An 11,370-nucleotide genomic window follows, 5' to 3' on the forward strand; every position below is an offset into this window, starting at 1 on the left:
TGATCTCTAATATATACGTGTATATATATATATATATATATATTATGAGAGACAACTTCCTGTTACCAAAGAGTTACTTAGCTTGACATTATTATTTGCTATATTAATTTGAGGTGGGGAAAATATAGCAGAAAATATTATTCAGAATATGACCAGGAAATATTTACGTGATGTTGTGGAAACAAACAGCCTGGTATCATTGCTACACAGGTAGATGATTTCTGCTTTTCGGGTTCAGAGCTCTTCCAGACCCAAGTTATAAGTAGGCTTCATAAATTATTTAAAGGCAAGTCTGAAGAAATAGTAGAGTTCCAGTATATCAGATTAGATATTGAAAAGAATGGTCAGAATATTAAACTTGGACAAGATGAATATGTAAAGGAATTAAAATATATCACAATAAAAAATAACAGAAATGGTTGACATGGCAGAAGCATGTATATTTTATAGAAGATTTTTATTAGAATTGCTTCAGTTAGAGAATAATAATGAAAAACATAAAATTGCCTAGCAAGACAGACAATTCTTGCCTGTTTGATACAGTACACTAAATTTTAGACAAAAGGCTTCACACAGAGATGGCCATCCTGGGAAGAATGATAGGCAAAAAGGAAATTGCAGAGATTTCATGGAGTCCAACAAATGTACAAATTACTGACACCTTCACAAAGAAAGGGATAGCATCCTTTAAGATTCTTGAGTTTATAATAAAGCCTAAAGAATCTTCAGTATACAGGCATACCTTGGCTTAAGTCTTCTCGATTATACATCAGTTTTTAAAAATAATGTATGGAAAAATAAAAATCAAGTCATGTCATTTTAGTTGATTTTACGTCTGTTCACCACAAATATTGGAATCGTAAAATTACTAGAAAATCGTTAAAAACACATAAAATCATGTTACTGTACAATAAATAAGAATAAAAGGATATAAAATCATATCAAAATACGTACAGTAAATGTTAAGATACACACCATAAAGTAGTGTAGCTTAGTGAATGCATCGAAGAACAGCCAGAGTCAGATGTAAATATTGACAATTTACAGCCATCTACATCCACGATGTAAACCACCAAACTGTATGTACGTATTGGTAAATTTTAAATAATTTAGTTTTTTTTTTTACTATTGCAAATAATAATAATTACTGAATTTGTTTTTTAAGCTTAAAAAAAGGCTTTTATGTTACCATGTCTTATTGCAAACCGCATTCATAAAGTGTCCATGATGTATGGTAAACACAGCCAAATTGTATTCGTAAATTTAGATTGCTTCTTTTTTACTGTACTGTATTAAAAAAATTTTTTTATTGCTTGTTTGTAAGCTTAAAATAGGTCTTTATTAACCATGTATTATTGAAAATGTGTTCATAATTAAAGTACAGAACTGGGAATGTTTATTATCAGTTTAGCCTAGAGACAGGTAAATTCGGCCTAGCCTAGCCGAAAGAGAAGTTGATTTGACTTAAGTCATGTCTCCTGGAACCAATTAATGACATGGGGTGAGGTGTGCCTGTGATTGTTAAAGTTACATTCATTTCCCTTTTTCAGCTGAAAGCCTGGTACTAGCATTTAATCTCAATTGCCTGTCACCCATAAAAAAAAAATGAAAAAACAGGAAGATATAGTGCCAAAAGTATAAGGAAGATAATTCATTCCAAATTATGAGGGGACTGTAAACAGAAAGTGAAGGATGCACAAGGTGTAAAAAAGAGGTTTCTTGATTTGGTTGTCTCACTAGTAATACAATGTTAACCCTACTGCATTTAAAAATGTTTATTTTAATAATGTCTGTGTGTGTGTGTGTGTGTGTGTTTGTTAGTTCCCACCATACAACACTTGACAAGTGTTGGTTTGTTTATGTCCCCATAACTTAGTGGTACAGCAATAGAGACGCTCCAAACGAGCACCTGTAACCTCATCCACAGTCTAATGACTGAAACAAGATTAAAGATTCAAGATCAAAAGTACAGAGTTTTTCAAATTAAGTCCCTTATAAATTTGTTCAGCATCATATACATCAAATTCTGCCTCAACATTTTCACCACCAGGTGAAAATGATTGTCCTACCTGTAACCTCTAACCAACAATACAGCTATTCACAATTTGTGATGTCAATTTTCCCAAAAAGAAAATTTATATTTATATATATATATATATATATCCTACTCTTGTATCCTACACATTTACAAAATGACTTTCTGAAATGAACTTCCATTATGCAGCTGAGGAGTACATTTTCATTGCACATCTTATGTGGTGTTCTCACTACATAAATAAATGAAGTTTGTACGAAACGTACGTACTGCTATAACCTAATGCATTTTTGTTGCTTTTCTTCAAATTTTATTCACCAAATCTCTTGATTTTGTTTTTGGTTTTTACCCTACCAAATTCTGGTGCCTCAAACATTTTAAGTACCACATTTAATTTTTTGATTAAATCTATATTATTATATATAGCTACAAGTGTGGTTGTGTGGTAAGAAGCTTGCTTTCCAACCACATGGTTGTGGTTGTGGGTTCAGTCCCACTGCGTGGCACCTTGGGCAACTGTCTTCTATTGTAGCCTGATGCTGACCACAGCCTTGTGAGTGGATTTGGTAGATGGAAACTGAAAGAAGTCTGTCGTGTATGTGTGTGTGTGTGTGTATATACATATATGCATGTATGTATTATGTGTTTGCCCCCCCCCCTGCTCCATCGCCTGACAACTGATGTTCATGTGCTTATGCCCCAAAACTTAGCAGTTCAGCAAAAGGAACTGATAAAATAAGTACTGGGCTTACAAAGAATAAGTCCTGGGGTCAATTTGTTTGACTAAAGGTGGTGCTCCAGCATGGTCGCAGTCAAATGACAAACAAGTAAAAGAAGAATATATATATATATATATATTACTGACAATATATTTTAACTAACTTTAACCATGTGGACGTTGTAACATTTGGTCAACAGAATATTTTTATGACTGACATAATTGCAGTCTTTGTTCTTCGTTATTGAGAATGTTCGGAAGTTAAGATCCATCAATTTCTTGATAATAATAAGAGCATTATGGAAAGCATTCCACTTGGACTCTGCAGTGTAATATAGCACATGAAACTCAACTAACAACTGCTTTACAAGATCCAGTTCACCGTCAGAGATTGCCTTTGTCAGGGAGCGCCATTCTGCCATCTCTATATCTATTTTCAAAATAAATATGTTCTGAAAAATTAAAGACAAAAAAAAGAAAAGATACTGAAGAAACTGTGAAACAAACACACTTTTAACAAAGCTTTTGAAATAAGAAATGGATGATGCACAAATAGTTGAATGGAGAGAGAGAGGGGGAGAGGGAGAAAGAGAGGAAGAGCAGGGATAGAAGGAATAAAGAGGAAAAAATGAAAGAGATAGGGAGGAGGAGGTAAACAGAAAGAAAGACGGAAAAAGAATGTTTTAGTGAAAGATTTGTTTCCTTTATTAGTCCTTTATATTTTGAACAATAGCCTTGCTAAATCCATTAGCCTTCTGTCTGTTCAAGACACTCTTGTTATCCTCATCATCAGGATGAAATCATGGTAATTCTTTCTGATTTTCAGTTATCAAGACTTATCAATGAATAATTGATAAATTCTGGCATTGATGATTTTATCAGTTATAGCAGTATCTCCATGATCTTTTGCAGCCTGCTGTTAAGTGTGTGAACATGTTATCATCAGCATTATTTCATTCTGATAATAAGACCAAAGAGATCTTGAAATCTTAATGGACTAATGGATTTGTCAATATGACTGTTCCTAAATAAATATAAAGAACTACTAAGGAAACAGGAAAATTCTTGAAAAGGATGAACCTCAAACACACTTTTATATAGCATGTTTTGAAAGAAAAGCTGTTCCTTCCTTACTTTCATACATACATACGTACATATATGTAGGCAGGCGCGCACACAGACACACACACACAAATAGATAAACAGACAGCTATTATATACAAATCCTTCCCAAGTCATAGTGACTCATAGGGTCAGTTTTTCAGTTTCCATGGCGTATATATTCTGTCTTGGATGGGATGCTGGCTTGTCGCAGTATCACTCATTTTCGCCAGCTGAGTGCAACAAGTTTTACTCAAAAACACAATACATTGCTTGGTCAAGAATCAAAACCACAATCTTACAATGATGAGTCCAACATCCCTAACCACTAAGCCACATGCCTATACAAATATATACATACACACATATATTTCTTACCTCTGTGTGATTTAAATACTTGCGAATGTCTGAGAGTGTCATAAACGATCTGTCACTAACAACATCCGTTTTATCCATTATTCCAATAGGATGGAAATTCATCAAAGAAAGATTTGGAATTCTTGTTTTATTTACACTGAGTAAAAGAAGAAAAAAAGAAAAAAACAAGGAAAAAATAATTTTGCTAACACATGTAAACAAAAAAGAAGCATGCATTAAAAGGAATGAGCCATAGCATGCAGGAGAGAAGACTGTACTGGTTCAAATGTATGATACAAAGGAAGCATGATACTTTTTTTTTTACTTCATAATTTAGTTAGTGAGGAAAAGATAACTCTGGAGAAAAAATTTCAGGAGTGGAAGCAAGGTCTGGATTCAAAGGGCCTCAGAGTTGATTGAACACATGCGTCCCTGCCCGTGGCTTGTACGGCTCTCACCAGCAACCCCTTTATCCCTAGTTTCTGCAATGACCAGCAGATAAGGGTACGGGGGACCTTGTCGAAGGCTTTCTTCATGTCAGAAAAGATAACTCTGCATGCGTGCATGCATGCGCGCACACACACACACACACACACACACACATACAGCTTTTGCTGACATGAAGAAAGCCTTCGACAAGGTCCCCTGTACCTTTATCTGCTGGTCATTGTAGAAACTAGGGATAAAGGAGTCGCTGGTGAGAGCCGTACAAGCCATGTGCAGGGACGCTAGCAATGAATTCAGAATACAAGAATCAATCCTCAGCCGCCTCCTGTTCATCATAATCCTCCAAACAAATAACAGATGTATTTAAGTTGGGCTGCCCCTGGAAGCTTCTTTATGCTGATGACCTTGTTCTTATAGCTGAATCACTAACAGAACTGGAGAAAAAATTTCAGGAGTGGAAGCAAGGTCTGGATTCAAAGGGCCTCAGAGTTGATTGAACAAAATCTCTTAGTAGGAAAGATGTCAAATCACAAATTCCTCCAGGTAGAAGATATGTAGAAAAGGCATAGGTAGAAACTCTATGAGGTGTACCCAGTGTAAGCTGTGGACACATGAGAGGTTCAGCAATATCAGAGGAAGCTTAACAGGGGAAATATTCTTTGTGTGTGGCAGATGCAAGGTACAGTAAACAGTAGAAGTATACAGAAAATACAGACTTCATCAAATGCTAGTGGAGGATAACTAGAAATAGTTGATAACTTTTGTTATCTAGGTGACCAAGTCAGTAGTGGGGGGAGATGCTCTGAAAGCATAGCTACTAGAATAAGAATAGGCTAGGCAAAATTCAGAGGACTTCTACCTTTGTTGGCAACAAAGGGTTTCTCCTTCAAAGTGAAAGGCAGATTGTATGATGCCTGTGTGCAAACAGCCATGCTACACTACACTGAAACATGGACTGTGGCAGCAGAGGACGTGTGAAGGCTTGAAAGAAATTAATCTAATATGCTCCACTGGATGTGCAATGTTGGTGTACATGTACGACTAAGTGTATGCATCTTGAGAGGAAAATTAGGCATAAGAGGCATCAGATGTCGTGAGCAAGAGAGACAACTGTGGTGGTATGATTGTGTGATGCACATAGATGAGGACAACTGCATAAAGAATTGCTGATCTCTAACTGTGGAGGGAACTTGTGGAAGAGGTAGATCCAGGAAGACATGGGATGAGGTGGTGAAGCATGATCTTTGAATGTGGGGTCTCATGGAGGAGATGATTGTGACCTTTCGCAACTTAATGTGGTTGAGAAGACTTGTCAAATCAAATGAAATCATAGTTGTGGCCAGTGTTGGAAACATAAAAACACCCATGCTAGAGACATGTAAAAGACACCCACTACACTCTCAGAGTGGTTGGCATTAGGAAGGGTATCCAGTCACATAGAAATCATGCCAAGTTCAGACTGGAACCTGGTGCAGCTCTCTGGTTTATCAGTTCCACTCAAGCCATCTAACCCATACCAGTGAATGTCAAATGATGATGATGATGATGTGCACATGCATTTATGTTGGGGCCTCCAGTTTTTGAGAGAAAAGGAAAAAGTTACTTTCAAATAAAGAACTGGCATAAATGCATTGGAGTAGAGACTGCTAAAGATACCTAAGGACCTGGTAGTGGTGTTAACGCCTATGTTACCATATTTCTGTTGAAGTACACTGACTTTGATGCAATTAATTTCTATAATAATGGTGAATTTAGCAGAATAACTTTGCTATTTTTGAGCTGGGATTTGAAACATAAATTAACAAGAAATTTCTCGAAGAATTTAATGGAGATTGCTTTACAAAACAGGAAATTTGTATCTAAGGCCCAGGAATAGTTTCAGGTAGGTTGGGATGAAAGTAGTTAAGCAGAGTGATGAATTACATCTACTCTCCAAGAATGCAGAACACAAAGAACCAAAACAAAAAGCCAAATCATCTCCCATGAGACAACTGAGTGCATCTGTTTGGATGCTGACAATTTGGCATGGGTGACTGGACACTCAGCCAGCTTTGTTGACAGTACTTTTTGGCACTAGATACACACATACACATGAAGACAGAAAGAATGAGTGAGAGAGCGGTATTACAATTTATTAATTTACACTTTTACTTGTTTCAGTCATTTCACTGTGGCCATGCTGGAGCACCACCTTTAGTCAAGCAAATCGACCCCAGAACTTATTCATTGTAAGCTTGGTACTTATTCTATTGGTCTCTTTTGCCGAACCGCTTAGTTACAGGGACATAAACACACCAGCATCTGTTGTCAAGCGATGTTGGGGGGACAAACACATACACAAACATATACATATATACATATACACATATACGACGGGCTTCTTTCAGTTTCCGTCTCCCAAATCCACTCACAAGGCTTTGGTCGGCCCGAGGCTATAGTAGAAGACACTTGCCCAAGGTGCCATGCAGTGGGACTGAACCCGGAACCATGTGGTTGGTAAGCAAGCTACTTACCACACAGCCAAACACAATTGACATAAATATTGTTCCCCTCTTCATACACATAAAAAGAAATATGGCCACACACATAAACCAATAGAAAGAAGAGGGAGAAAGTGGAAGAAACAGTAAAACGTCCGATATCAAATAAGATAGCATTGAATCAGTGTTACCAAATGGGCAGTGCCAAAACTGCTGTGATAAAATGTCTCATCTCTAACTTCGCTATACCAATACGAGAAGTAGTGAGGACCAATCTCGCGACACAGGTTTTCATAAAAGAAACATATGAAGGACCACGACTAGTGGTAAAACACTGTATTAAAACTTGTCCATCAAACCCGTATTAGCATAGAAAATACAAAATTTTCAGTGCTACTTTGTCATGATCTACAAGGGAGATTACTTTAGGCTACTTTTAAAATTATTTTGTACATACTTAGCATTGTAAATGTACTTTTCAAAATTCTTGATAAGAAAACCATTTGTTGTCGGCACTCCGTCGCTTACTTACCACACAGCCACTCCTGCGCCTATAGAGAAAGTTTTCTGCAACACTGGTTGCTCTGTCCTATTTATCTCATATTCAAATAGTTCCATGAAACTAAATCTAAGTAAGTCACTTCATGAGCTCCAGCTCTATCACACTGACATGAGAGCTAACTTTTCTAGTTATGAAATATGTACACCAATAGCTAAAGCAAATGACACAAATCATTGTATTGTACTTTGGGGTTAGGGGCATAACTCTATTTACTACTGTGTCTGGGTAATAAACAGGTTGCACTTTTATGTTGCTTCTGTTCTTGTTGAGCTCCAAGTCAGCCATGGTTGAATAGAACTATCATCAAAAGCATTCCAACCATGACTATTTCTTCGACTCATTTTAAATATCTAGTAAGTCTTTTTTTTTTAATAGTTGGGTGTGACTATCGGGAGAAAATATATGTTTATATCAGTGTGGGGTTGTTGTTGGCACTCTGTCGCTTACGACGTCGAGGGTTCCAGTTGATCCGATTAACGGAACAGCCTGCTCATGAAATTAACGTGCAAGTGGCTGAGCACTCCACAGACACGTGTACCCTTAACGTAGTTCTCGGGGATATTCAGCGTGACACAGTGTGACAAGGCTGGCCCTTTGAATTACAGGTACAACAGAAACAGGAAGTAAGAGTGAGAGAAAGTTGTGGTGGAAGAGTACAGCAGGGTTCGCCACCATCCAGTGCCGGAGCCATGTAACATAAATTACATGTAACTGAACTACATTAACATGTAACATAAACATCAACTAAATTACACGTAACATAACCTATTTGCTTCATAGATATAAGTTAAATATAGCTGCTATCACCATTGCCGCAACAACCGAAAGAAGGTACTTACAAAGGATCAAAGGAATGCACTTCACAGCTAAAGATTTTCTGCATCTCAACATCAAAACTTGACTCAAGACCAATTCTGTTGAAAGAAAGACAATATGTATATGATGTGTGTGTGTGTGTGTGTGTGCGCGCGCACGTGCATCAGTGACTCTTTGTCTTAACTTTGTATGATAGCTGTAAACAAATGTCACTGTCATACAAGTGGTGACTTTTATTTTCATTCTTCTGTGTAAAAATGCCAGGGCATGGGGAAATAATACCTTGCTTGAAAACAGCTAAGGGCATCTGGCTGTAAAAAAATCTGCCTCAACAAATAATGACTGGCCCATGCATGCATAATACAAATCGGTATTTCTGGGATGAAGAATTTTTATATTATGTATTAGCCAGAGTAGTTTCCTCATCTTAGTTGTTGCTTTTCACTATGTTTCAGCTGTGTGTGCTCCACCTTCTTCAGGTAGATGGTAATTGACCTTAGTAACCTTGTCTAGGATTGAACTTTAAACTTCTAAGCAACTTCACTGCATTAGCTAGTAGCACCTTTCTCCACTATGCTAAATCCATTTTTAAGGTTTATAAAGCTTCATTGATGTCCTATGTTGTCCCCTTACTGATTGGATGACACAATTCTACATTTGTGAGATTAGGAATTTTTATATTATGTATAGTGAAGGTGCATAGCTCAGTGGTTAGTGCATTGGGCTCACAATCATGAGGTAGTGAGTTCAATTTCTTGACCAGGTTGTGTGTTGCATTCTTAAGCAAGACACTTTATTTTACGTTGCTCCAGTTCACTCAGCTGTAGGAATGAGTTGCTATGTCACTGGTGCCAAGCTGTATCAGCCTTTGCCTTTTCCTTGGATAACACCAGAGGTGTGGAGGCAAGGTGGCTAAGTTCCTTTCGAGCGTTGGGCCACATGGAAGCAAAGTGGCCAAGCTACTGGGCTTCATGGAGGCAAAGTGGCAGAGTTCCTTTTGAGAGTTGGGCCTCATGAAGGCAAAGTGGCAGAGCTCCTCTCAAGTGTTGGGCCTTGAAAAGATGAAAGGCAAAAAAATCAAAAACTGAGTTCAGTGGAATCTGAACGCAGAGTGTAAAGATGAATGAAATGTCACTAAGCAAGTGTGTTATGTGTTAATGATTCTGCCAATTTACTGCCTTACTATGAAATATTGAAAATCAATATATTTAATTACATTAAATTACCTTTTCTTATAACAGCTGTCAAACACTACGTTATATATGGTGCATTTTAAGGGTCTCTAAACAATTGAGATCCAAATATCAAAATGTATATCATACGTGAAAAGACCTGACAAGCCAAGTGAGACCATAACCCATGGCCTATGCCAGGGGTGTAACCAGCCCACTTATGGGTACCTTTCCATCACTGGGCACTAAACTCTGCTTGCGAAGACCTGTTGAGGCAAGTGAAATCGAATCAAATTCGCAAATTCGATGACTGGCACCCGTGCCAGTGGAGCGCTGCGAGCACCATCCAAGCGTGAGTGTTGCCAGAGCAGCTGACTGGCTTCCGTGCTGGTGGCATGTAAAAAGCATCATTCAAGCATGATCGTTACTAGCGTTGTGTTGGTGGCACATGAAAAAACATTTGAGCGAGGTCATTGCCAGTGCCACTGGACTGGCTTCTGTGCAGGTAGCATGTAAAAAACACCATTTGAGTGTGGCCGTTGCCAGTACCGCTTGACTGGCCCACATGCCAGTGGCACGTAAAAGCACCCACTACACTCTCGGAGTGGTTGGCATTAGGAAGAGCATCCAGCTGTAGAAACTCCGCCAGATCAGATTAGAGCCTGGTGCAGCCATCTGGTTCACCAGTCCTCAGTCAAATCGTCCAACCCATGCTAGCATGGAAAGCAGATGTTAAATGATGATGATGACGTGGTAGCATATTTATACACTTCTTATGTTAACTCTCTCTGTATCTAACTTTTACTCCATTTCCCCCTCTCTCTTTGAGATGTAAAGTGATAAGAGAAAACAGACCAACAATTGTGTATGTGTGTGTGAATAAATATACAATTCTGTTATAAGAATTCATGCGTGTGTGCATATTTGTGTGTGTATACACATATTATTTTGTTATAAGAATTCAAAACTAATGTAGATTGTCTGGGTCAACATTTAAAATCTTACCTGTTTATAATTTTACATGATGATGGCACATTACATGTTATGATATATCTTCTATGACTGCATTAAATAAATAAAATTGTACTGAAAATTTGAACATTTCATAAATTTGAAATGCCATTTGTTTACTTTTTATATAGAGAAATTTAACTATATAATGACTATAAAGAATGATCTTCTATAATTGTATATGAATTTAAACTCAGCAACATAAAGCTGGTGTGCAGTGCAGAAAAAAATGTTGTGATCTACTATTAAAAGCTATTATCCTCCATTCCAGTGATATATACATATATATATAAGGTGATTAAAGTCAAAATAAGCAACAAGGATATCCAAAGTTAATGCAGTACGATCGTTTCATGCGACTATTTAATTAAGCAATGTAAACATTGCATCAAATATAAAATGTAGAGCAATCTTCAGCTGCACAAAAATATAGAAATTTAATGAAATTACATTTCAACAGAAGGACATTATATTATATTATAAAAATATGTCCTTCTGTCTAAATGTAATTTCATTAAAATTCTATATCTTTGTGCAGCTGAGGATTGCTCTGCATTTTATATTTGATGTAATGTTTACATTGCTTAAATAAATGGAGTCACATGAAACAATTGTACTGCATTAACTTTGGATATCCTTGTTGCTTATTTTGACTTTAATCACCTTATTTT

The 11,370-nt window shown here is 37.1% G+C and overlaps 1 protein-coding gene across 2 annotated transcripts in view; it reads right to left on the bottom strand.

The window, feature by feature from the left end:
• Positions 1-419: 419 nt before the first annotated feature.
• Positions 420-11,370, bottom strand: part of LOC106872802 (probable methyltransferase-like protein 24) — a 16,153-nt gene continuing 5,202 nt past the window's right edge. For both annotated transcript variants that reach the window (XM_014919928.2, XM_014919920.2), the window contains exons 4-6: positions 8,540-8,614; positions 4,233-4,368; positions 420-3,205 (exon numbers count right to left, since the gene is read on the bottom strand). In XM_014919928.2, coding sequence (XP_014775414.1) covers positions 2,909-3,205; positions 4,233-4,368; positions 8,540-8,614 — 508 coding nt within the window. In that variant the 3' untranslated portion in view covers positions 420-2,908. The remainder of the gene's footprint in view (positions 3,206-4,232; positions 4,369-8,539; positions 8,615-11,370) is intronic.

The sequence above is a fragment of the Octopus bimaculoides genome, chromosome 9 (genome assembly GCF_001194135.2).
Source record: "Octopus bimaculoides isolate UCB-OBI-ISO-001 chromosome 9, ASM119413v2, whole genome shotgun sequence".
Classification (NCBI taxonomy): Eukaryota; Metazoa; Mollusca; class Cephalopoda; order Octopoda; family Octopodidae; genus Octopus; species Octopus bimaculoides.